Source organism: Ammospiza caudacuta, chromosome Z (genome assembly GCF_027887145.1).
Source record: "Ammospiza caudacuta isolate bAmmCau1 chromosome Z, bAmmCau1.pri, whole genome shotgun sequence".
NCBI classification, from domain to species: Eukaryota; Metazoa; Chordata; class Aves; order Passeriformes; family Passerellidae; genus Ammospiza; species Ammospiza caudacuta.
This window is the reverse complement of record NC_080632.1, coordinates 29,358,876-29,386,144: the sequence shown is the minus strand read 5'-3', so window position 1 is coordinate 29,386,144 and position 27,269 is coordinate 29,358,876. Positions and strand designations below refer to the sequence as shown.

At 38.4% G+C, this 27,269-nt stretch overlaps 1 protein-coding gene across 2 annotated transcripts in view; it reads left to right on the top strand.

Moving 5' to 3' along the window:
• Window positions 1-8,267: 8,267 nt before the first annotated feature.
• The window catches only part of LRRC2 (leucine rich repeat containing 2), a 77,380-nt gene continuing 58,378 nt past the window's right edge, over window positions 8,268-27,269 (top strand). Inside the window, exons 1-2 of one of the 2 annotated variants that reach the window (XM_058823794.1) lie at window positions 8,268-8,350; window positions 19,583-19,728. In XM_058823794.1, coding sequence (XP_058679777.1) covers window positions 19,604-19,728 — 125 coding nt within the window. In that variant the 5' untranslated portion in view covers window positions 8,268-8,350; window positions 19,583-19,603. Of the gene's footprint in view, window positions 8,351-8,968; window positions 9,097-19,582; window positions 19,729-27,269 lie in introns of those variants that run through there. The other variant, XM_058823795.1, reaches the window with a different exon arrangement.

Here is a 27,269-nt window from a genome sequence, read left to right as displayed (position 1 = left end):
GATTCTGATAACTAGCCCCATGAGCCATGTGTAGAGGAGATGTCTTACTGTTACTGGGTGAATTACCTTATCAATATTAATGTGTGCTAAGAATGTTCATAAAATTAAAACTTCTCCTTATCCACCTTCAATACTCCATTTTTAGTCTTGTTCTTTGTATTTCTCTTCTATTAAGTAAAAAACTTGTATTCTATATAAATGAAAACCATTAACAACCCATCAAACTGGCACAATTAAGTTATTTCTCTTCCTTTCAGGGCTCTTCCCACAGTCTTTACAACTGAAATATTATAATGGTGTGTTTTGAGGATGAACTTTCATTCAGTGTAATTTCTCTCAGCTCTTTTCATAACATAGAGAATGAAATAAATTACAGAGAGAAGCACTACAAAATTAGCTTAACTCTGATGGCACAAGGTCTGCAGTGAACACAAACTTTTTGTTACTGCCCTAGATTGAGTTTTATTGCTCTAGTTTGAACTAGCTTCTTTTGTGTCACTTTGAAACTGGAAATTATTTTACTCATATGGGCTCCAAGCATAAGAAATTCACTTGAACTCTTTTAATACTTATTAGGTCATTCCAGTGCAATCTAAATTTAGTTGATAATCACTAGCATGGCACTGATTTGAGAACTCACCTAGCGATTTTTTTTGCTGTGTTTGTCTGAAAGTTGCTTCTCTTGAAGGAGATCTTGTTCATATTTATACTTTCTCAGCTTGAAGTAGGTGTAGGTATGGACCAAAACTCCGTTGCCTCATGGCTCTGTCTTCCACTGCAAAGTTATGATAAGAATTTTGAAGAAGCTCAAAAATACTGTGGAGAAAGGAGCAGAAAAGGTGTCTGGCAGCACATGAGCAAGAAACAAGTTTTAAAACCTCTCAAGGCAAATTTTTTCTTTGAGTCGCCTGGGTTGCACCTTATTTTGGTCAACTCTTTCATCTGGCTCCTGTGCCCTCCAAGAAGTGCCTCCTGAGTCAGCAAAACATTAAAACTACCTGGCATTTCTGCTGTCAGCCCAAAATACTGTTGGCAAACATGCCTTTACAGTCTGCTTTTACTTCAACGCAGCTGGTAGGGAGCGGGCAGTGGGCAATGCAAGGGCATTTAATTATCATGGCCGGCAATCCTTGGTCATGAGTCAGAATCCCAAAGTCTCTCTGAGCCTTTACCCCAGTGTCATCTGATGTGTCAGAATGGTGATATGAGGTCAGATTACTCCTTCTTCTCTGTAAAGACAGGAGTAGGCACCTGGCACTGCAGGCCAAATCTGTTGTCTGATGTCACAGATTTTCCTCACTCACTGGTCTGATTCATGGCACCTTCATGAGTTGTCACTGATCTTTTGTTTCTTGCTTTTTTTGTTTAATTCTTTGGGGCTTCTTTTACTACATTTAATCCAATTTAACCTCATTCCCTTTATGTTAGGGGCTCTGAAAAGGTCAGTCCTATTTTATTTTCTATTGTTTTCTTTCTGTGTTGGCTTGCGACAATTATTTCTAAGCATAAGATGGTTAAGGAATACCTACAAAGCATGTGGGCTGCAAAGAATAAAAAAAAGGAGAAAAAGGATAAAAGAAGAAGTTAAATATAGTGTAGTTTATTGGTGAACCATTTAGTTTATTAGCAGTAGGTCATGAATTAAAAACAAAAACCACTGGATTACTAGACAGAGACAGCTTCTCCTCTCTGTCTTTTCTATCTGTAACTAGTATGGCTACACCCAGGATAATTTCTTTCTGTAGCCTAGTAGTAGGCATGAGGAACCCTTTGAACTGCATATTGTATATGAATGGCTCAACAGTGGGACTGCTGGGATGAGGCAGTCATGCTAGAGGGTTACTCTGTGTTCTAGTAACATATTCTTGCATGTACCTCCACTCCGTAAAATAGACTCCCATCTATCTCTGAGGCTCCATGTGGCATGCAGGAATAAAGCAAAAAGCAGGTATTTATGTTCATCTCTCCATAGTAGAGTGTAGTTGAAGGCAGAAGAACTTCAGGGTTCAAGGCTGCAAGTGCAAGGAAGTGGATGTCCCTTTAATTTGGACAATAGATGGCACCATTTGTTTCTTCTTAAAAACACCACCTTCTGCTGTGGTTTTGTAAAGCAGCAAGTCTGCAGGAGGAGTGTGACAACAGGGTCTGCACTACTTCTTAGCCAGCTCAGAATAGGAACCTTTCTTTGTTTTCTTTATTGTACCACAGGGGAAAGCAAGGGGGCAAGAGCCATAAATCTGTGTGGGTCCACGGTGTGCTTTGGCTCTCACAAGGTAGAGAGTTGCTTGAGAGAGACACAAATAGGCTACTGTATTGAATTTGTGTGGCTAGGTTTTGATAGTAGGGGGTGCTACAAGGGTGGCTTCTGTGACAAGCTGCTAAAAGCTTCCTCTGTGTCTGGCAGAGCTAATCCCTGGCAGCTCCAAAGATGGATGTGCCATTGGCCAAGGCTGGGCCAATTAGAAATGGTGGTAACGCCTCTGGGAAAACAGATTATGAGAAAAAAAGGTTATTGCACTGATGTAATTGTGGCCAGAGAAGAGTAGAGTGAGAACATGTGAGAGGAATGACTCTGCAGATATCCAAGGTCACTGGAGAAAGAGGGAAGGAGGTGCTGCAAGCACTGGAGCTGAGGTTCCCCTGCAGCTCATGGTGTAAACTACAGTGAAGCTGCTGCGCCCCTGCAGCCCACGGAGATCCACAGGGATTCAGAGATCCACCTGTAGCTGGTGGAGGAGCCCCATGCTGGAGCAGGCAGGTGCCTGGGAGATGGTTGTGACGCCGTGGGGAGTCTGTGCTGGAGCAGGCTCCTGGCAGGGACCTGCAGGCTTATCGAAAGAGCAGCCCAGACTGGAGCAGACTTCCTGGTAGGGCTTGTAAATCCATGGGAAACACACACAAGAAAATCCTCTCCTTGAAGGACTTCACCCATGGAAGAGTGACCCATGATGGAGCAGTTCGTGGAGGACTGTTGCCCATGGGATGGACACGAATTGGAAAAGTTTGTGGAGAACTCCTGTGGTAGGGTCCCCACACCAGAAAAGGGGAAGGACTACTCTCCCTGAGCAGTGGGAGAAGCAACTGTGATGAACTGGCTGTAATCCCTGTTTCTCGTTTCCTTGTGCTGCCAGGGCGGAGGAGGTAGAGCTGGCAAGGAGGAGTGGTAGGAGAAAGGTGTTTTTAAGATTTATTTTACTTCTAATTTTCCTGCTCTGAATTTGTTACTAATAAATTCAGTTAATATCCCCAGTTAATGCCTGTTTTGCCCACGATGGTATTTGTGAGTGGTCTCTCCCTGTCCTTATCTCAACCCAGGAACCTTTATTTTATTTTCTCTCCCCTGTCCATTTGCAAAGGGGAGTGACAGAGAAGCTTTGGTACGTGCCTGCTGTTTCCTCCTGACCTCATGGCCAGCAAAGATCAAACTGAATTTTCCTGTATTTCCTCTCATTCTTCCAGGTTTAATTGTCCCTAGAAAACTAGGAGCTTTGTCCCTTGACAGTGCCCTGTTGCACCTTGATGAAGATATGCACACCCAAATATATGCATGCGCTATTTCACTGACTTGGCCAGGGTGGAGGGATAGCTATGGTTGGCTCCCTTTAATGACACATCTAATGAGGCTATCTCCTAAGCCTGGCTCCTACCAAAAAACCTCCTGTTCTCAGCAATTACTGGTCAATCAAATGTAACACACATCTAATTTCTGTTCATTCACACCAGCGGGCTCTTGGTGGGCTCTTGTATCTTTAATTTGTTGCACAATTAAATGTAATGAGAGAGATCAATAGATGACATGCCCATTATTTAGTTCAGAAAATGTTTCTTAAATGAGGTGATTCAGTTCAAATCAGGTATAAGTGTAAGTAGCTCTAAAAGGAATCTGTGGTTGGGTAAACTCTGCTTCCACTTACAAATGTGTACATCACTCACACAGAGGGCTGATCTTATGTCAATTCTAATGTAAGTTCTTATATGTTCTTATCTTAGGAATCTTTATAACCTTGTTAACAACCTCCTGGGAGGACCTCAATCAGTCACAGCCTTGTTGTCTACTCAAAGTCTGTAGTGTTTTGCACAGTTCCCTATTTCAAGCGCTACATTTCCTCCTCGCAGTGCCTGTGCAATCCTTCATGAATTCTTAGACATGCTTCCTGTAATGATTTGAATGTCCTTGCACATTTACTGGAAGTTGACTTACCTCTGGACAAACAGTCTTAATGCGTTGAAATGATTTTTAAGGTATTTATGAAATTCTGGGGACAGGGACAGATTGTCTTGTTGTTCTTCGGGAGTTGCTGATTCCCAGATTGCTTGGGAGCTGCAATTTTGAGGACTTCTGTATTAAGTCAACAGAGTCTCAATGAAGTCTCTAAAGAGCAGCAGAGGAAGGGTTTGTTTTCAGAAGAGCTGTACAATCTCAACAAAAAAATACAACATGAACCACAAGCCAAGCCTGCTGAAGCATCTGTGTGACAACAGAGTTAAATCGGCACAAAAGGTCTCACAGAACAGGTAGGACAGCAAAACAGAGAAAAGAACTCAGAGCCCAGAATTATGAGCATTGCCTGAGACTCAACTCGTCATACTAATGTTCCAGGCACATTTCAGAACAGTCATCTCTAGGCTGTAGCTTTGTCAGGAGCTATAAATTGGGTCTTTCTTTGGTCCATACCGAGATTGCATCAGAAAGGACTGACCCCTTAATACTGAAAGGCTACAGATATAAGAATCTGACCTGCTGAAGTGATTTCTAAATGTGACTTACAGATTCTGCAGTATTATTACATTTACTCAGCAGCTCTGACAGCTCAAGACTGAAAGACATATTTTCATACGGATAATATGAAAACAAAACAACAGGCACAATGTTTTATTTTTGCTGAACAGTTTTGTTCAGTACATGATAAATTACTGTAGCAAGTTCTATTCTTTCTTCAGCCTGACTTTGTCTAAGTCTTTGCATGGATTTTACTTTGTTGTATATTTATGGGCAATATGTCCCTAAAAAGCTGTTACTTGTCAAGTGTTTCCTTTTAGTAGATGTTTTGATTACAGCTATGCTAGAACCACTCTGTTGTCAGTGTTTTAGGTCTGAAGTGCTGGTATGAAGGTGCCTTGTCTACATGAGATGCTAAGTCTTGGCTGCAGCCTGCGTTACCCAGACACTGACCTTAATGTTTAGAGTTTTCTACTGACCTTAATTTGATTGCATATTGTTATCCTTAGAATGAACAGGGAAGACAGACCAGAAAAATGAGTGTAGATATGCTTACGCAGCAATTATTTGTACAGCAGATTATGTTGCTAGTATCTTTGTTGCCTTTACATTGTGGGTTTTCTACAAAGAAGAGATTGAGTTAAGTAGGGAAGTTTTGCTACAGCTAATGTACAAGTGGAAAAAGATAATATCTCTTGGTGTGTTTGTTTATGGTCAATTCTCATTTATATCAGTTGGATTATCTGAGTGGTGGATTTGTCAGTTTCATGGATAGAGGATTTGCTATCCTAGGATATTACACTGATTCATATGCAGGGCTGTTTTTCTTTCAGAGTGAATTTATCACTGGAAGCAATACAGCAGCTTTTCTGGAGCAGCTGGCTTCAAACTACAATAGCTTGGGCAGATCTGCAAGCTGTTTCCAAGACTTGGTTGTCAGGGACTCCAGTGCTGGCTACTTCTGTATTTCACAATAGCTCCAGTTTATGAAACTGATGAAGTCCAGCAGCCAAAATGGACCAGGCCCCTTTATGAAATGACTGTTTTTGTACCACTTCCCAGGCAATGGTCCTTGTCCAGGAGGATAATTCATTAGACTGCAGTGTCATATGAGTGCATAGATGCTGGTCAGTCTAGTGGATCACCTAGATGAGGAGCAGTTCCTGTGGGAACACTATGGCAGGCATGCAAGGCTGTGTTTGAGCCAAGGTCAGTTTGTCTCTGACACATGAATACTGCTGATGATGAAGTGGGAGGCAGGATGCAGTAGGCAAACACCTTTGAACAAACTAGCTTCTGTCACTCTAGCATGTCTTAAAATAGATTCAAACCTGCCAATGGGTTTTGTTGTTAGCAAGCAAGCCTTCTGTCTGTTCACTGGCAGAGCAGTGGGCTGTCTCTACTACTCCCTTGCTTGTGCTATTTTCATACTATGCCAGCATTTATGTACTAACTTACAGTTTTCCTTTTCCTTCATATTTTTTGTCAAGTACACTGAGATCCACAACTAAACAATATTATAGATTCTATCCCTCTCCCCCCTCTCTCTCTCTTCTCAGTCAGTCACTTTTTAATACTCCTCTAAATCTTTCATACCATTCCTCAGTTATTTTTCCATCCTTAGTGCATTTTCTTTAATAGGATAGCCTCTTTTTATTTTTTTTTTTTTAATATAGGTGATGACTACTTCATGAGCTGATCTCTTTTCTCATTCCCTTTCCAGCAAATATCTCAAGCCTCTCCCTGTCATGGGTAAGCTATTATTGTAGTTGGAAGGTTAGCTGATCTATGAATACTTGGCTAAGGCCAGGGAATTAACTGCAAGCTCAGTTTTCTGTTACTGAAACACATTTCAGTATTTAAACACTTAAAGAACATTCTTACCTTCTTTTGCCAAAATCAGCACCTGTACAGCAAGGGATGGATCCTGAAAGAGTGAGATGGAGGTCAGCATTTTCTTAATATAATTGCTAATTAATTATTATTTAATGTTTTCACATTCTAAACAAAATATAGCCCCATATTTTCTGAGGCAGTGTGCACAAAAGGAGAATTACACACCATGCTACTGAATATAGAAGGGATGCACTTTTCCTGCTCCAAAGTATTTTCTCCCTCACTGATTTCTTCATCAGCTCTTGCAGCTGAAGTCTGATAATGTTCACTACTGCAGGAAATCCATACAGACATATGGCAAAAACTATGCAAATTGGTGGGTAGTTTTATCAGAAAATAAAAATTTATTAGAAAAATTGGATGTGGTGATCATACTATTTTTTACTGATATTTGTGAAGACTAATATGACTGAAGAGCGAGGATATGTGATGCAGGATCCTTCAGGCATGTCACCATACCTTGAAACACACTGCATCAAAAAAGATCAAAGTGAATCCTGATACTATCTCGTTCAGACTTGAAAAAATTGAACATTTAAGCTCACAGATCATGACTTTCCCATCCCAATAGATGTGATTTCAGCAAGGTCACTGAAAGCAGAGCAATGTAAATCTAGTATCTGAAGCTTAAGCCAAACCCAGATGCTTTAGTTAATGGTTATTGTTACTGGCAGGGATGAAAAATGAGCAGAAATTGTTGAAAAAGCTTGGTTAAAAAAAAAAAAAAACAAACTTAAAAATATGAAACTATTTAAATTGAAAAGCTGAATTTCAAAGAAAAAAAAATTAAAGCAGTTTTTGAAAATATTTCTGATGAAAGCCTTTGTTTTCTTTTTAAATAACCTTCCTTCCTTCCTTCCTCCCTCCCTCCCTCCCATCATTTTCTAATTGGAAATGAATGGGCTTATTTCATTAAAGGTACAATCAGAAAATGTCAAACATTCATGCTGAAATGTCAGGAAGGGCCATGAAGGTCCTGATGGGCTTCTGTGTCCATGTCCATCTTCCCTCTTGCATCCCCAGGACCTATTCCTTTTGCCCATGGCTCACATCAGCTCCTTGATCTCATCAGCCCCTGCCCTGGCAATGCTGATCCTGCTGCAAGATGATCTCTGGCTGCCCACAGCCCTGCCCTTCTGGCCCACTAACAATAAGCAGGAATACAAGTGACAAGCGTTGTCCTAAAAAAGGTGGGCAACCATCAGCAAGAAAAAGCAGATTTTGCTGTAAATCAATCAGTCATGCAAACTGCATGGTAATAGTCTGTGTACCCATGTGTATATTTATTTGAGAATCGAATGGACATGGAAAGGAAAAGGTAGCTAGAGGAATAAGGAAAAGGCATACTAGAGGAATTCAGACTGTATATGCATTTTTCTTTTATTCTCCTTGCCCTTTTCTGACAAATATACATGAATATGAGTAATATTAGCTCTGTCACACTTCCCTTGAAGCAAATGAGATGCTGTCCTAGCACTGTTGTTTCCATCCTGTGTTGACTCATGCAGTGCAGACACTTTATCCTGCCTGTGTCTCTGCTGTAAGGCCACAGATCATGTTATCACGTTACAAATATAGCATATTAGTACATCTGGAAGGCTAGTCACGCTGCAGGGTTCAGACAGATCTGGCTGGCCATGAGCTGTGCTATGCTATAAACAACCTCAGTGTCCCACGTTGAATAACTGCACAGCACACTCAGGAGCTCTGGACACTTGTGTTCTTTAGTAGTAGGTAAGTGACAGTTTTGCTGATTATTGTGTTTCTTCAGATGTGTGGGGTCAAGGTGGAAAATGGCAGGAAAAGTGGGAAGTAGCTATCAGGTTGCTCTGGTTTGGCTGCGGATCTTTGAAAACTAATGTATATGGGAAAAGCAGTTGAAACAGAGAGCAGTATGTTTGGTGGGTATCTTTAAAGAGAGTGAGATACACCCCCTGCATAGTTCCTATAAATAGATTTATGCTTGTGACAAATCCAAACTTTATAATTTAGGAAACCTTTCAAGTTCTACTCTGTGACTCAGTTATAATAAACCATTGCTATTTCATCTCAAGGACATATGCTGGTGTGAGAATGATTTTCAAGAAAAAAAATGGTTTGAGAGGTCAGTCATTTATCTTTACTGTCTGTCAGAATTTACAGTGGAATTTAAAAAGAGTTATAGAACTTCAGTTTCTGAAGGCTACTTACAGTTAATCTAATTGGCATAGGAAATACAGCCCGCTACATCTTTTGAGAACACAGCCTATCATTTAAAGTCAAATATTGTCATTATTGCTGTTGTTGCTACCACAAGCATTCATGTGCTATCATTGACATATTATTTTCTGTAGGTTAAGAGGTACTGACCAGCTCTCTTCCTCTGAACAGCAGTTAATTGAGCACAGTTTCAAGGATCATGGATGGATGATAATGCTCATTAAGCAAAGAGGTAGATCATACCAAAGAGTTTCACCCACTTGGCTCTCCTCAGATAGAAGGTAAAAGTGGAGAATTATTCCAAAGATGTCCAGCTGTCAATGTCACCTGTGTCTCCTCTCCACAGATGAGGGAAAGACTAAAGAGACAGCTGGGGTGAGGGAACTGATAAAATACAGATGCCACCTCATGACTGAGTGGTGGGGTTTAGGCCATTAGAGCTAAAATAAGTTGACTGCGGGCATAGTTGAAAGCAGTATCATCTCTAGCTTATCTATATAAACTACCATCTTAAATCACAAAATTTAACATTTTTGCAATTGTCTATGACTGTTTTACTCTTTATACAGGTAATGATCTTGTCTCTGACACTGGAAATAGGACTGCTGTAGGTCAGACATAGGTTTTTGTTTTCCTTCTGTAGTAGAGGCAGGTGACAGGACTGAATTCTTGGATCAATACATTTAAAAAGCCCCCCCCCCCCCCCCCCCCCAGGGAGAAAAAGAAAATTATATATTTTGAGAGTTTTTAATTAGTGTCAGTTAGGACAGAGAGTCTAGAATAACATTTATGATGTTGTCATTCACAGAGATAGTGTCAGAGGCTGCACCCTCTAAGAGTACATGAAAGGTATGAAAGAGTAGCCGCAATTCTCGGGAATTGTTCACGAACCTTAAGACAAATAAGAAGTCTTATTTGTCTTATTTGTCTTATAAAAACACTGTGTTAAAAACCACAATGGATGTGAAACAAGTTTTAGAAACCTGAGAGTGTAATGGTATGGTTAAATTAAGATAATCTAATAGTATATGAAAGCCTCAGTGTTTTATTCAGTGACAAAGAATGCAAATTTATTTGCCATGGGTCTATGTATGAGAAGTTAAGGGGGATCTCTCTAATCAGTTCTTAAAACATGTTTTCAGTTTCCCAGGATTCTGTTGTATACAATCCAAGACAATTGTTTACACCTGCTGGCTACAGCTACATGCATAGATTCAACACCTTCACCAATACATAATACACTTTTGAGCTGTTTTTCCTTTGATAAGAAACAACCTCAAAATACATGCCCATTTCAAATACATCATCCCTCTCTCAGTCTTAAGAGAATTAGACCTCTCCTCAGCAATATCCAGGAAAAAAAAATAAAAAGAATGGATTTTTGTCAGAGACATCAGTCCAGTGTTTCATTAGCTTCATTGTCAATGGAAGAATAATTAGTCAGCTCACTGAAGTGCTAGGGGAATACATCTGTAATAAATCCCCTTGCATATGTAACATCTATCATGCTTGATGGCAAACATATTAGTGTTACAAGAGTTGAGAAAGTATAAGGAATATTGTAATTCAGCTGCTAATTAATCCATAATTAAAGACCTAATTAATGAATAACCCTGTGAAAAATTGTCTAAAAATCAAGATGCGAAGACTGCAGTGATAAAGAGGACTCTTGTTTGTGAGACTGTTTAATTTACATCTAAAATAGGAACTGATTAATGAAAACTGTCAGTAAAGCATTATGCTGCAGTACTGGACAAAAAAAAAATGCACATAAAAATATGTGGAAACCAAGTTCAGCTCTTGCATATCTGTTTTTAATTTTATAGTGTTCATAGTTATTTTTACCTGAGTTATAATGAGTAGGTTAATAAAAAGATATGTTTTGTCTTAGCTGGGGAGTGTAAACAATGCAAACATTATTTATTTGTGTATGAAAGAGGCTAATGTCAGATCCTATTCATAAATGTCTCTTCCACGAAGTAGCTAAAGAAGAAAACTAAAAAAAGACCTTAATTCATCAAAGCATTCATGATTAAGCTCCATGATACAGAAAGACACTAATTTCGGAAATTAACTACACTGAAAGTTGGACTAATTAATAGCTTGAAAGTGTCAGTGTCTGTGTTTGTTTATGTAGGAGCCAGCTGGCTGAGACTGTACTCTTGAGAGAGCAGGAAGGAACATTTCAAACTCCCAAAACATCTGGGCTCATGTCCAGGTGTCAGGACTGCCTTCTCCAGCCTTGCAGCAGATTGTCCCTTTCCTCTTGTATTTATTCTGCGCTGTAGCTGCATTTATTGGATCTCTGGGGACCCAGGCCTTCAGGGGGACACCCACTGTGATCCACCACGTTGCCCTGCCCACATATTCCCCAGGACCCAGCAATCACATGCATGCATGCATATGTGCTCTGAAACACAGTCTATCTTGGATCCCACACCTCAAACTCTCACTGTCAAATCTGCACTTTTGGCAAGACTGGTGACAGCTAAACAAACCAGATTAGCAGGAAGGATAATTCCCTGCTGGTGTAGAACAATAAGAGATTGTTACTAGAAGCAAAACAAGGTAGGGAAGAGCAAGTTCCCACTTTGCAGTCCTCTCCCACTCCTCAAGCATCACAGAGAAGCACTACCCCACTTACAAGCTGTGCTCAGTTAGCAAAATATAGTTGTATAGGGTGAACATTGCCACAATTTCTGTTGCTCTTTCAATCACAGCATGTTCCTCTAATTTAATCTTTTCCTGATAACATAAAAAATGTGTTCAGTTGCTATCCAAATGTCAGGTTTCCTCTGAATTATTTAAAAACTTGAGAGATAAATGACTTGATGATTCCAAAGCACAGTGTGAGTGAGCTTATTTCCTAAGAAATTATTTGCAGCATTGATAGGAAATATTTCACTCATATTTTCTCCCATGTAATCCTGCCAGTAATACTCATTAGAGTGCAGGAGATCTCCCACAGTGATTATCTGAAATAAAAAAGGCCCAAGTGAGCCAGGTTGTTAAGCAAATTGAAGAAACCAAACCATTAATAATTTAATAACTCACGTAAAACAGCAGAGGATAGTATACACAGAGCTGTGCTTTAGGTGCCATGTGAAATTAGGAGAGCTGTTAACAGAGACTAATACTGGCTGTATCTGTAGTCCCAAAACTATGTTGGACTCTTTCAGACTCAAGACTCAGGTCTTGTTCTACAGAATAGTGTGCACAGACAAGTTGGCCAGCATTAACACTAATCCCAGCTATGTTCAGAGAACTTGAAACTCTACTGTAATAAAGCCAATGCAATTTTGACTTATCACTGGCTGTATTCTACCCACTGCAGAGAAGACAGATAATACTGGTAAACAGGGAGGAGCTGTAGAAGAGTTTGGTACAGTTAATCTTGGCAGACCACAGAGTCATCATATCTAAGAATACTTCTCTTGTGCTCCTCTACTTTTCTTTTTAAAGAAGACCTTGCCTTGTCTTTTGTTTTTTTTTTTTTAGTATGCTTCTCAAGGTATTTATGAATTGATTGATCTATGTCAGATGCTGAGATAAGAGCAGAAAGGCTGAAAACTGTTCTTTCAATGAAGTTGCTGATTTGAAAAGCACTTTTTATCTGTGGAAGGCCTTCCATCCAGAATTCAGTGTTGATTTTAGCTCATTTATTATCCTTAAACATTATTTTGAAGATTGGGTAGTCCGTGGCACCTTGTGGTGCAAGAAGTGCTGGTGATGGAGATGAAACTCCTTCAGCATTAAACACCAGGAGCTCCCAAAAGGCGTCCTAATTTTGAAACATAGTTGCCTTCAGTGGTCCTCCATACTCAGGTTGGTGACACTTCTAGAGGTATTGAAAATCATAAATTTCCCCCATTATTTCCCCCCTTAAGCCAAGAAGGGAAAAAAAGTAAAAAGAAAAAGGAAAAAACCCTGAGCAGTCATCAAATGCCTGCTCAGGGTTCAGAGGTAAAGTGGAAACAAACACAAGTGGTCAGAGATCACTGCACCTATCAAGGATGGCTGTGGTAGCATCTGTGGCGTACCTGCAAAGAAGAGTTGGAGATACCAATAGCTGAAGGGAGCAAGGGCATTTCGGGCACAGCACTAAACCTCTCCAGTTTTACTGAAGAGTTGACATATGAAGTATGTGTATATTTGTAACAACAACATGAATAACAATAAATAAAAAATAATACAGACTATGGACATTACAAGGTAGTTATCTTCTTTTCCAACCTATATATTTTCAACTTCTTGCTGAAGAGAGTCTGTTTCATGGCTTCTGAGTACTCCTACTATTTAAAAAAGAATCTCTGAAATAGATGCTAGAGACCAGTCTGCCTACTTTTAGGTGAATTTATACAATAAAATAAAATAAATGATAATATAAATGATAAAATAAAAAAAAAATCCATGCAGATACTTAGGCAGATGCTTTTACTAGCAATAATATTTGGTATTAGTATTATATCATTTAAATAAAAACATATGATGAGTATCATCCCTAATATTGTAGTATTTTGCCAGTTAATCTTCCAAATACTTAAGAGCATCCAAATGCTCCAAATGCTCAATATCATTATACACATGAGGACTGTGTTTGATTTTAATAGCCCTATTTCTAAATACATTTAAATGAATAAAGATTAAGGAAAGGTGTTCTCTTTTTTCTAAGAACAGAAATTGCACATAAGTGTCTGGAAAGGCAGTTTTTCTGCTCTATGTGTGTAGGGATAGCTCACAGTAATGGGGCACCCAAACCCAAATGCTGGCAGAAAAAGAATGCTCTTACAGACAAGTACTCCGTCTCACCTCAGCTGGCCTGGAGAAGTGGCAGATTATTAAATTCACTTGATAAGAAAATGGGTCTTCATGTTGAGATGGGGCCTGCAATAGGAAGAGTCAGAGAGAATTTCTTTGTAGGGGAGGGGCTTGGTAATGTGTTCTAGTGAAGGCACAGAACCCTGGAATGATGACATTATTTATCTGCATTAAGGTCTTGCAGATTAAGATTAAGGTCTTGCAGATAACCTCTTGGGAGGTGTAAATGGCTAGGGATAAGATTATTTGCTTCCATAGATATGCACAGAGAACTCGTTTCTTCATATATAATTCTCTTGTAAATGACATTGCCTTCTTTATGTGTTCCTGAATCCCTCTTCCCCTGGAAAGTGCTGTAGGTTAATTATCATATGTTTCTGAATAGCCTTGTTTTGTCGCCTGTCTCACTAATAACTCAAAAGACCGATAAATATTAGAACCATGCTTCATCTAAGAAAGGTGTGCTGATGATCTGCAGCATGATTTAGACATAGATGTTACTTAAGTCAAGATGACTTTAAGTGGCAAACTCAGTGTAGTTATGAAGCAAGATCTTGCAAATGCAGGTCATGACTGCTTTTGTGGACAGGACTTGTCCTTAATGAAAGCAAGGGTGCCTGTTTCTTGGGTAAGAAATAGTTTTTTTGCTTTTCACTTGCTGCCATATGAGTGGGTGAGGTAATCCTCACAAGCATGACAAAAGCTTGTCCTTAATGATCATGTGTAAGTATGGGATGAGAAAGAAGCAGTGCTGAATTAAAAAATGATGGGTAAATTGGAAGAGGAGGGGTGCTGCTTTGAGCAGAGCAGTCAGACAAGGTGACCTCTAGAGGTCCTGTCTAACTTTACTGTGGTTTCTGACAATGAACAAAATGATAACAGTGATTCCCTGTGAATAGCCTAAGTATGGGAGGAAAAATAGTTGTGTTCCTAGTTGAAGCTAAGAAGTTAGAAAGAAGGGTATGATTGAGATTTTTCTCTATCCAAATGTAATTTACCACCTGTGAATAATAGATGATAGTTTTAAGTTTTCCTCTACAAGCCTAATCTGATGTTGGAAGAAAGAAACTACTGTGTATGAATTTGAATATGTATTTTTAGAAATCAAAATCATTATTAGTAGTTGCTTCTTCTGTGATAAATTCTTGCCATGCATAAGTAGGTATCCTGAAGAATCTATAGTTAGTATCAGTTAATCATAGCTTTAGCCAGTTTTCCTTCCTGGGCAATATCTCATCATTAGGAAAATGACGGTGTCTGAATTTTGGCAAATACATATTCTGCCATCATGCTTGATACTTTATGCCCATTTTCTAGACAAGGATATAGGATAAAGCAACAGCCCTGTGAAGATTGCTAGGTGACCTTTTCAGAGCTGTAGATGTCAAAAAGCATTTCACATTTGTCCTGATACATATTTCTAAAGCCTTAGTCACCCTGTAATCTGATCAGGATTTGTGGCTTTGCTCCTTCTGAAGAGATTAATTCTGAGGTGTTATGATGGACAGCTCTCATCTCCCACCCAAGTTTGTCCTCTGCTTGGTCTTACAGTAGAAGAAAACCCCACAATACCTTGCTGCTTAGTGCAACATGTGGGTAAAAGCTATATGTGGATAAAAGCAATATGTGGATAAAATGAACTTTTCCAACCTAGTGTTTAATAAATCAGTGTCTCAATAAAGAACGGTTGACTTAACCTGTGAGACAGGAAGGTGAGAAACGAGTCAAGGAAAAGGAGTGCTTTCACAGTCTATTCAGACTCTCTGTTGATTAAGGCCATCTAGTTCCAACAGAGGTCAAGTGTCCAGTTGCAACTTCACTGTCTCACAACAATTCAGCTTCTGCAACAGCCTTTCTACCAAAACACACTTCTATGAATTGGTCTATTAAAATGAATTAGACCCTGCAGAGTGACTGCTGGTCTGCAGTTACTGTGAAGGGTGAAGTCCTTGTCACTGGCTTTCTTTCTCCTGTAAGCAGAGGTGAACATTTTATTTTATGAGGTAAACAGTTCCTGTAAATTAGTAGTGAATATGTTTTAGAAGGACGAACCTTCCCACAGAGAATAAGGTCGCTGTTTTTATTACACTGTTTTAATGGGGTTTTGACTCAGCTGCTATCAGCTGTTAGTTCCAGATAGGTTAGGAACTATTTTTGCCTCATTTCAAGTGCTAGCAAAGATAAAAAAGCAATAGGTGCAGCTTTATGAACAACAAAGATAACATTTTATATAAACATCCTAAAATACAGAAGACTATGTAAATAGAATGATACTGGTCTCTGACCAGTTTTGAGCCAATACTTGTTGGTATTTGAGAGGGCCCTTCTTACTGAGATGGCTAATAATGTGAGAAGGTAGGTACCTTTGCTCTGGATGTACCTATGCATAATTCTTTTTAGTCCATGCCGTGCATTTTCCAGAGGACATGAGGGTGTTTTCCTAGCTCAGAATAAATTATTCCTTTGTATGCTATGTACTACAGAGGGATGTGAAGGGAGTGAAAGAGAAAATGTAGGTGAAAGGGGGTGCAAGAGAAAAGGGACAGTTGCAAAGTTGCAAGGGAAATATACAGAGGGGAGAATAATTTCCCCTTTGTCCTCAATATTATAACAGATAAGGACAGATAATAAATAGCTCCAGCTGAAGGACACAATGCTTCGAAAAAATGATCACAGTAGCATCTGCGGAAAAATTATAGACATGAGCTTGAAAACGCATAGGAAGGGGAGGATTGCTCTTTAACTGATAAGTAGATGGTCAAAAAGGGTTCTCTTCTACTGTTTATTTTTTCCCCCTAAGCTTATAAACAGTATAATAAATGTGTTCTCTAATAAAACCTCACAGAAAGTTTAAATAACTGACTTTCCTCTGTTGGTAATCTAGCTACAGTTTATGAGAGCCAGTATATTGTGATGATTGTATCCCCACTAGTAACTCTCAGCAAGAAAGTATAGTTCCACCTCTTTTATCAAGATTTTTTTGTGTACTTGCATTAGAGATTTAGTGGGTAATTAGTTCCCTATGTTAGTACTGAACCACTGTAAGGAACACCATCTTGTAAGTCATGCTGTGTTTCACACAGAGAATGGATGGGTTGGACAGGACCTTAAAGATCATCCAGTTCCAGGACAGGGGTGCCTTTCACTGGACTAGGTTGCTCAGACCCCCATCCAGCCTGCTCTTGAGCAGGGATAGGAAATCTACAGCTTCTCTGGGCAGCATGTTCCAGTGCCTCACCACAGTCACAGTAAAGAATATCTTTAGAATATCTAATCTAAACCATCTCTTTCAGTTTGAATCCATTCCCCCTTGTCTTATCATTACATGCTCTCTCCATCTTTCTTGCAGCCTTCCTTCAGGTACTGGACCGTTACAGTTACTCCAAAGTCTTCCCTCCTCCAGGATAAATAATCCAAATTCTCCCAGTCTTTTCTCAAAAGAGAGGTTTTCCATCCCTTTAATCTTCCTGGTCGTCCTTCTCTAGACTAGCTCCAACAGGTCCATGTCTTTCCTGTGCTGAGGAACGTAGAGGAGGATGCAGCACTCCAGGCTGGCTCTTCATGAGAGTGGAATAGAAGGGAAGAATCCTCTCCCTCAACTGCTGACCATTCCTTTTGATGCGCTCCAGGACACGTTTGGCTCTCTGGGCTGGGAGTGCCCATGGCTGGCTCATGCCCAGCGTCTCACCCACCAGCACCCCCAAGCCCTTCTGGGCTGGGCTGCTCTGCATCTGCTCATCCCCAGCCTGTGTTTTAAGGGGTTGTCCTGACCCAGGTACAGCACCTCTCCCTTGGTCTCCTTGCACTTGCACTTAGTGCAGCAAGTTGCACTTGTGCCAAGTGGGAAAGTGGAAAAATAAGTGGGATATTCCCATAGGCCCACTTCTCAAGCTTGTCCAGGTCCCTCTGGATGACATGCCATCTTTCAGGTGTAATAACAGCACCGCTCAGCTTGGTGTCCTCTACAAATTTGCTGAGAGTGCACTTAATCCTTTTGTGTATGTCATAAAGGAAGATATTGACTAGTACTGGGGCCAATACAGACTCCTGTGGGACACCACTTGTCAGTGATGTCCATCAGGACTCTGAGCTATTGACCACTACCCTCTAGACGTCTCTGTCAGGCCAATTCCTTTCCCATCAAACAATCCACCTGCTGAATCCATGTCAAATTAGAGAAAACGACATTGTGGGGGTCTGTGTCAGAGGCTTTACAGAAGTCCAGATAAATGATATCTGTTGCCTTTCCCTTGTCCACTGCTGTGATCCCTCCATCACAGAAGGCCACTGGGTTGGTCAGGCAAGAGTTGCCCTTAGTGAAGCCCTGTTGGCTATCCCAAATAATTTTCCTCGTCTCTCTGTGCCTCAGCATAGCTAGTAGGATGATCTGTTCCAGGACCTTCCCAGGCACAGAGGTGAAGCTGACAGTTTGGTAATGCCCAAGGTTCTCCTTTCTAACTTTTTAAAAGATGGATGCTGTGTTTCCCTTTTCCCCTCACCAGGGACTTCCCTTGACTTCCATGACTCTCTGGATATCAGGGAGATTGGCTTGTCAACTACATCAGCCAGTTCCCTCAGAACTCTTGTTATGCATTCATCAGGCTTCAAAAACTTACGCATATTCAGGTTTCTCAGATGATCATGAAACTGATCTTGTGGGAGGGAGTTTTCTCTTCCAGTCCACATTCTGCGGTCCACCCAGTCAAGAAGGGTTGGAAAAGAGGTTGCCATTAAAGAATGAGTAACTAAGCTTTCTCTTTGTCCATTGTTACCAGCTTTACAGCATTTTATATCAGAAGAGGTTTATATTCTTTGAGCTTCTTTTTCTGGCTGACATCAGTTCCTAACTGTGTGCAACCTGATACACTGATACCAAGCCTCTGACTATTGGAATGTGTTTCCATGTCTGTTGTGGTTTAGGAATTCCTAATTCCCCAATTTAGTGTTCCTCCTCAAAACACACCAGACAATGCGCTGCTTTCTCACTGTGCCTGTCTTCCCCTGTAGCAGGACCAAGAGAAGAATGGAGGCACAAAAAAGTAAAGATCATAGGTTGAGATAAGAATGATTTAGTGGAAAAAACAATGAAATAAAAAAAAAATAACAGTAACAACAATACTAATAACAATGTACAGGACAGCTGAATGATTCACGTGTGATTGCTCATTATGACCTGGCGTTATCTGACTGTGCACTCCAGTAAAGTGAAAAAGGCAGGTGTGACTAGCTTACCATGTGCTGAAGTGAAGAACCTCAGGGTCCTGGCCACGACTCTTCTGGCTGCTGCATAGTCAACCTTGTTGACTGGCCAGAATAAAGACATGTTAGTAAGTGGGGACCATGATGTGTTCTTCAAGCCTTCCCCGTGTCTCCTGCCTTCGGTGAATTTTTTTGTGTGTTGTGGGGCTGGTCTTTTGATGGCTTTCACAGATAAGCAGATACTTATGGGAACACAGGAATTTCACAAATTCCATTGAAACAGGATAGCTTGAGGTCATAAATATCAATACACAACAACTCCAGATGAAGTGCTTTTGCATGATTTAAAATGAATAAATTCTTTATGAGCATTCATTTTAATATTAGTCACAGAAATTATTAAAAATGCAAAGCCTTTAAAGCTATTTTCATCAGTGTTACTTAATCAAACCAGTATTTTTTTTGCAACTCTGTCTTTATCTTGAAAAGGAAAAAATGTAAGGAAAATTCAATGTGTAGCTGTTGCCATGGATTTTATGTAGAAATGAATAGTATGCTACATTGATGTATGCTACATTGATTACTGCCAGCACAAAACCCTTGATAAATTGGACAAGATGGAAATCATACTATGTTAATATTTCTTATGACTTCAGCTCTTTTCCCCAGACAATTTTCATGAAACCTGATAGTTTGGAGCTTTATTTTTCTCATTATTCCTTTTTCTGAAGAGTTGGTTTGTTTTTGCAGGAGAAGCTTAATGTCAACAATATGGGGCATCAGGTGATAATATTTGACTTTTCTGTCATAAGAGGACTGTGGGAAACTCGAGTTAAGAAGAGCAAAGAACGTCAGAGGAAGGAGAAAGAAAGATTAGAACAAAGTGCATTGGAGAAGTAAGACAACTTTTGTGTTATTAATTTTAACCAAATCTGTTCTTAGTATCCACTAATATTGCCATATAGTAAATATAATAAATAGAAATAGAGGTAACAAATATCATAAATATACTAAAAATAATTGTTGATTATTAAAATTTAGGGGTTTGGATTTGATTTCAATGGCATCTTACTTCCTTTCCTCAAGTGATAGTTAGAGAAATGCAGCACAAACAATACTTATGTTTCATTAGTTTCTGCTCTTTCCTATAGATCATGCTATATTAATGATATATTTTATTGTTTACCATAGACATAAATTGAAGAGAAAAATAACATATTTTTGTACCTTTTTTAATATACTGCATAAAAGTAGGAATTATAGAATTAGTGAACATATGCTCACAGGTTTCAGTACTAAGAAATACTTTAAGTATTTTATTGTGTTGAGAGAAGAAAGAAAAGGAGTTAAAGAAGTGGACATATTCAATTGCATCTGAATAGGAAGTATCAAAGAGAATAAGAATTATTATGTCATTTTTTTCTTTATTTCTTTTATTATACTGAATTTATATTTTCTTTAAACAATGTTTTGTTTCCCATAAGACACTGTTAAATATTAAACTGCATTGGAAAGTTTGGAAACATAGGATTTATCAATTTCCTCCCTCTGAGAAGAGAAAAAAAAAAGAAATCACGTTCTGTTTTAAAGATAAAACGCACAGGGTAAAACAGTGCCCTTGTTTAAGACCACAATTGCATTGAACCTTTGAGTGGTGTTTCAGCGCTCTCAGGACACCCTCACTAGTAGATTCTCACTGCCAGGGCAGCTGCACTGGCGACAGAGCAGGAGGAGACCAGGATAACACAGAGTCTGACGGTCCTTTCCATGGGACCTTTCACTTCAAAACAGCCATAGAAGCAGTCTTGGTTTTCCCACCTCTACCAAAGCTTACAATAAAAACTGTAATCCTAAAAAAAACAGAAGAAAAAAAAAAGGAAATAAAGCAGTTCATCCTTCAGATTGAATTCTCTAACAAGGATAAGCATTCATTTTGGTGTGAGCTGTGTCCTGGTTTCAAGTAGGATAGAGTTAGTTTTCCTCTTAGTAACTGGTACAGTGCTGTGTGTTGGATTCAGTATGAGAATAATTTTGATAACACACTGCTGTTTGGATTGTTGCTAAGTAGTGCTTATGCTAAGCCAAGGACTTTCCAGCGTTTCATTCTCTGCTGGTGAGGGGCTGAACAAAGAGCTGGCAGGGAGCACAGCCAGGACAGCTGACCTGAACGTGATATTCCATACCATAGAACTTTCTTCTCACTATATAAATTGGTGGAATTGGCCAGAAGAGAGTGATTTTGATTCTCAGAAATCAACTAGGAGTGTGTGAGCAGGTAGTATTTGACATAATTTATTTATCTTGGGTTTTCTTTCTCTCTTTTCATTATTATTATTGCAATGAATATTAATATTATTATAATATTTTACTTTGTTTCTATTATTAAACTATTCTTAACTCAATGCTGAAGTGTTACTTTTTTATCCTGATTCTTCTGCCCAGGCAGATGCTGGGGGTGCTGGGGAGTAAATGTCTGTGTGGTCTTTGGTTACCATTTGGGGTTAAACCATGACAGCTGAGAGATGGATGTTTGCTGTTTCCCTTATGGTAGAAAGCACAAGTGAAAGGACTTGGGATTCAACTTGATCAAACCTCATTTCTGTCCTAATGTGGACAACATGTCAAAATTTCCCTGCCACTTTTTTTTTTTTTGGTTTTGCTTTTCTGTGGTGCAGAAGATAACTTTTGAGTTCACTAGTACAAAAGCAAATGTTGCATGGTAAGCTCTCTCTGTAAGAGGGAATAAGGGCAGCCTTATGTCCTCTGAGGTAGTTAATTTGAGCTCCCATGGCTTTTGTCAGTTAAGAATATGTTAAGAATAAGTTCTGATAGTAACTTGTATTTTCCATGAAATCAATGCATTCTCCCTGTTTTTTTTCTGCCTGTTGTTAATTATTTTAGACACACTTCTATCTGAAAGAGTGGAGCTTCAGCGCTTTTTCTGCATTTTTTTCCACTAATGAAGTCCAAATTAATTCTCACTCAAAGATAGGAAATTTGAGATATAATGCACAGAAATTAGAGTTCCCAGGTGCACCCACTGCATGTGCAAAGGATCTTCTTCTTCCTTTAAATAATTGCAATTTGTGTATTGTACTTTGTTTAGTTGTGTGTCTTCGTGTACTCAGATTGCTTTCCAGTTAGTTCTACTTGTAGAGCTCCTGGAAAAAAAAGGAGGAAATACATTAGACTTTGTCTCCTGAGTATGAGTGATCAGTATTTCACCCACTGAAGCAAACAGCAAAGTTCATGTTCATTCTCTTGGTGCAGGCCTTGTAGAATGGTCAAAGCTGACAGAATAATGGTCAAAGTAATAAGAATATTAGTAATAATATGCCAAATTCAGTTAAAAGAAAATGCTCTTTGTTTTATGAGGTGTGCAGTGACCATTGGCATTTAGGTCCTAAATGTCAGCTCACAAGTTATTTCTTACATGCTTTTCAGTGCTCTCATATGTTGGATCAAAAATATGAGAACACTTTGCTGATTTTGAACTTGAAATACAATTTTATCTATACTTTCAAGCTTTAGCTTGAAAGTATAGATAAAATTGTATTTCTAATTAAATAATAGAAGTAATGTTTCCATGTATAAATACATTTCATTATTTTATGGAGTTCTACATTGACTAAATTCAGGCATCATACTCAGGGATTAAAATTTTACTATTGTTGGGTAGGTCCACTGAAATCAATGCAAGTTCATACTGTGCCACAGTAAGAAAGTACTTTTGATCCAAAAGGATTATTCCCAAAAGATATTTAGAGAGGGGACTTTCCTGAAATGAAGACTACATTCTAGGATTTGAGGCTCTAGATATTCACTTTTATCAGAAGTCAGAGTGAATTCTTAATTAGTGTTGAAATTAATAGAGTTTCTCTGCAAATACACTCATGCAGCAGAGTTTGGGTGGGTTTTTTTTTTTTTTTTTGTATTTGTTTCTGTTTTTGTGGGGTTTTTTTAAACATTTTTCCTCAAAGAGGTTATAATTTGCTAATGCCTTTGAGATTGTGCAGTTCCTTTATATGCTGTGTTACTATGTAAAATGACCTGATAATATGCAGTGAAATGTAATATGTATTATTCAAGGACAAACTCCCAACCAGCCTCTAGGGACCTCTGTTTGCCTTGGGGCAAGGTGATTTAGTTCATGTAGCCTCATTAAACTGTAAGTTGTACGATAATTTTTGACAGAAGATTTTCTTCAGAGGAAAATCCCACAAATGAATGAAAAGCTTCAGCTGAGCATTAATGCTGAGGTCTTGTAAAGATTTGTTTGCAAGGTAGATATTTATTTTCTTTATGGATTTAATTAGGTCCTCTGTTTCCTCTTTGGTTTTGTGGGACTGTGAAAGTGTGGCAGTTTAAAGAACACATGTAAACCAACAACTAAATATAAAACAAAAAGAAATGGAACAGTTTTGAGTAGGCTTTTTTTCATTTTATCTTCTTGGTCCTGTCAGACAAGTCCATTTAAAATCTCTCATAGGATATGAACCACAAACTGATAAAAAATGTGTGCACTGTCGTGAGATTTCCTATATGTTTATGAAAGGGCATATTATGGAAAGAAGCGTGTATTTATAGCACTATTTTATATTTAATCTTCTAGATTTTTGTAGTGGTGATCTTTTGTTAAAGCCATCTTTTATTGTTCCCCAAAATCCTGAATGCTTGATGACCTTGATGTGGTATGATGATTTTTCTCATCGAGAATTCTTTTTTACTTGTTTTCTTTTATCTTTTTTTGTCTTTTTATTTTTAGGGAAAAAGAATGAATGTTTATAGTTAGGGGTTTTTTTTTGAGGGATGGCAACATGTTTGTTGTTTGTGTGAGAAGTAGGTAAAATAAATTTGAAGGCTAACAAATTAAACATCTCAGTGAGGAAATGCCAGAGCTGTTTGCCCAGATTAGCTATCTAAATCTTTGCTGTGAAATGGCACAGTCTTTTCTGTCCACCAACAAACATGCAGCAAAAATAAAAGTTTGTTCAGCTATTTCTTCCGCTGTCTCTTCTTCAAAAATTTCTTCTCTAAGTCTGGCTATGTGCATGTAAGTCAATGTGCATGTATTATTTTTTGAGTTATATATCTCTTGAATATTAAAAATAAAAAGCAACAAGAAAACTACACCTTGCTGGCAGACTGACTTTTTTTCCCCCTGAGAGTTTACAAGTTTAATTAAAAATATTTATCTCTATCACTCTGCCAAACTTCAGTGTTATAACTCTATTTGTACCTTAACTAAGATTTCATTTGTTATGTTTATTTTTACTCTCCTACTCAATACCCAATGCAGAACTATTTCCAAGCTAGTCTAAAACTGGAGTTGGCAGTCTCTTGGCCACAAACACAAATTGCAGTTAGCAGTTTTGGTTTCGATTTTCAGCACTAATAAAAATACTGTGTTATTTCCCTTTGTTTGTAGGCACTTGTGCATACAGACCATGTGTCTAAAGTAATGCACAGCAGTGCATTGTAAGACAAAAGCTGATGTTCAGCCGCAATCCTTTAAATTGCATGGAAGAGCCTGGCAGTGATACTGAAATTGAATCAATCCAATTGAATTTGAAGCAAATGTTACTCATCCATCAGGAATATTATTCTGGGCTGAGCTCCAGTTCTACTTTGATGGTCTTCTAAAAATTCCATAGGATTATTTAATGATCCTGTGCAGCTAGTGACTCTGATTTAGACATTGCTCAGGAGTTCTAAACTGGTGTCACCATGTAGTGTCCCAGTCAATTCTTGTGCCCTGGCTTAGAGGAAAGAGTGCCATCTAACGAAACTTCCTTTCCCTACCTAGGAATCACAGCTTTCCTCCAAGGGCTTCTAGTCAGACATTGAGCAGAGTATACCTGCTGAAGGAAGAGCAATTGAAAGAAACTCATTTGCCTTGATGGCTCTGAAATCCCTACCCATGCACGCTTCATTTCCAAATTGGTTGCTCCTTTGAAGGGTCCAATCACTGGGATTATTGTAGAGTAATTCTTTGCATCAGGTTGATTAGATCCATTATTTTGCTGGAGAAAATAAAATTTCAAGAAGGGAACTACCATGTCCTTGAAAAGAAAAATGTACAATAATAATGAAAAATATATGCCGTGAATCTTTCTTCTGAAGGTACACTCCAATAGTGAAGTAGCATTTAGGAAATGATTACCTGAAGAGGAACACAGCACTAACCAAAATGAAAATACTTGAATCTTCTGTTTCCCTGCTGATCTTGTTTCATAACTGCAACGTATTGTCCTGAAAGCTTACTGTAAAAAGGCAGTATATTGGAAAATAACTTGCCAGAGTAAAATTCCTCTATACCACATACATCTGCGTTAGTGACAGGTGTGCTTTTGTGTTACAGATATATAGATATGAAACTTAATGTTCCTTTTATTTTTGACAAACATAAGCAGCATGCAACCAGCCTTTTTTAAAATTAGGGGAACTATTTGTATGATTGAAGAGGAAATACTATAATAGTTAGCTGAGTTGGAACCTTGCACTTCATCTGGGCCCTTTGTCCAAGAAAAATATTTCTTGTATTCATAATCCCACCTAAATGAGTCTTGACTTTAGTGCCTTCATTTTTCTTACTATTGAAAATAATTGTGGGTTTTTTTTAATCTGACTTTAACTGCTTGATCGAGGCCTAGAGGAAGATGAAAATATTTTATTGTTAAATAGTATTAAAAGGATATAAAGTTCAGGAGAGCTGAGGTTTTTTAACTTATTTGTCATATGTGGAAATGTTTTTCTGGAATATTAGGAGTCTTTAAAGTGCCAAGACCAAATATTACTTCTTAAATGTACATTAGTAATTAAAAGATTATTTTATTTGCGTGAATATCTCTTTTCTTTTTGCCTCAATGGTTTAGATGCCTTTTCTTTTAGATATCTTTCCTAAAGATTCACGTAATAGCCTCCTGATATGACAAAAATGGTGAAAATTCTGTATAATTTGAGGATTGTCACTAAATGAAGATTTTAAAATGTATTTATTTTCATAATGATCCTTTAAAAAGTACCATCATCTCAATTTTTGGACAATGACAGAGCAGAATGACAGCCATGTAGCCAAATAGATCCCTTTGGTTTGGTCTCAACAGAACCTGCAAATTTACAGCTTTGTCATCTTTTCTTCACGATACACACTGGCTTGATATAATTTGCAACTCCAGGCCAGTAAAACTCATAGTGATTAATTTGGGTGGTATGTAACTTGAGGGTAAAGCCAGGTGTTGTAAATTATTAGACTCTTTGCCCATGGGAAATATAATGTTTTCGTTCTGAGATGTACTGTACAAAATTATGCACTTTCGTTGCCCCATTATTAATTCACCTTCCATCTGTTCTAAATGTGCTTGTATATGATACCTGCATTCTTTAAAAGCCTAACAGAGCATGTTGCCATAACTTAATGTACAAGTAAAGAGAAAATTTGACACGGGATTTCCATATCAGTGTGCAATATACATGCTGAGTTCCCTAGTAGATTTGATTTTTAACCCCTGTCTTTCTTCTGAGGTAAATCACTGACTGATTTGCTTAACAACCATTTTTGCTGTATATATTTTGGCTAGCAATGACCTCCTGACTTTTGTGTTTTATACATGTTATCAGCAGACTGTCAGAGGGCAGTTTGTTTTTTCTGCTTTAATGTAACTCCCTTCTTAGCACTTTTTAAATTCCTTGTTTTGAGAGAGTAAAGTTTTAGACCCTCTGAGCCCTCTACTCTAGTGTTCCTAGGGTCTACCTGACAGAGCCAGCACTTATGTGTAGTAATGCAGCTTACTTTTTACTTTATTAATGCAGCTTACTTTATTCTTTTATTTACTTACTTTTTTATTAAGACCTCTTATTTCTGTTAAGTTTCTAACATTCTTAGAATTTATACTGTCAGGAATGAGCCAGTCATATTTTGGGCTTGAAAGAAGAGCAATGAACACAAAATTCCCCATTTTGTATTGCACTTTGTGCATTTTTTTTCAGTGCACTAAAGTATGCACTGAGTGAAATATTTATTGCTTTGATAGAAAATGAACGAATTCCATGGAAATGAGAGGGTAGTAATGCAGAATTAAGCTTCAGAGAAGGACAGAAAACTCTATCTGGAGGACTGGAGAATGTCAGAAAGAGCAGAACAGCAGTGGTAAGTAAAATCTGGAATATTTCAGATAAAAGGAATTCTACTCGTTTGATCCTATGATCCTTATGGCTCCTGCGTCTTATTTGTTCAGATAATTTTTCTCTCTTAACACCTTTCCCATACCACTTCACCTCCTAGCCGTACAGAGCTTTTATATCTATATAGCTATACTCACTGGTACACAAGTTTTGGAACAAAATATGAGTAGGTGTTTTGTGTCTTGTTTATTTTTCCATATAGTATATGGAACTATTGTTTGGTAGCTTTTCCTAGCAACCTCTTGCTATTACA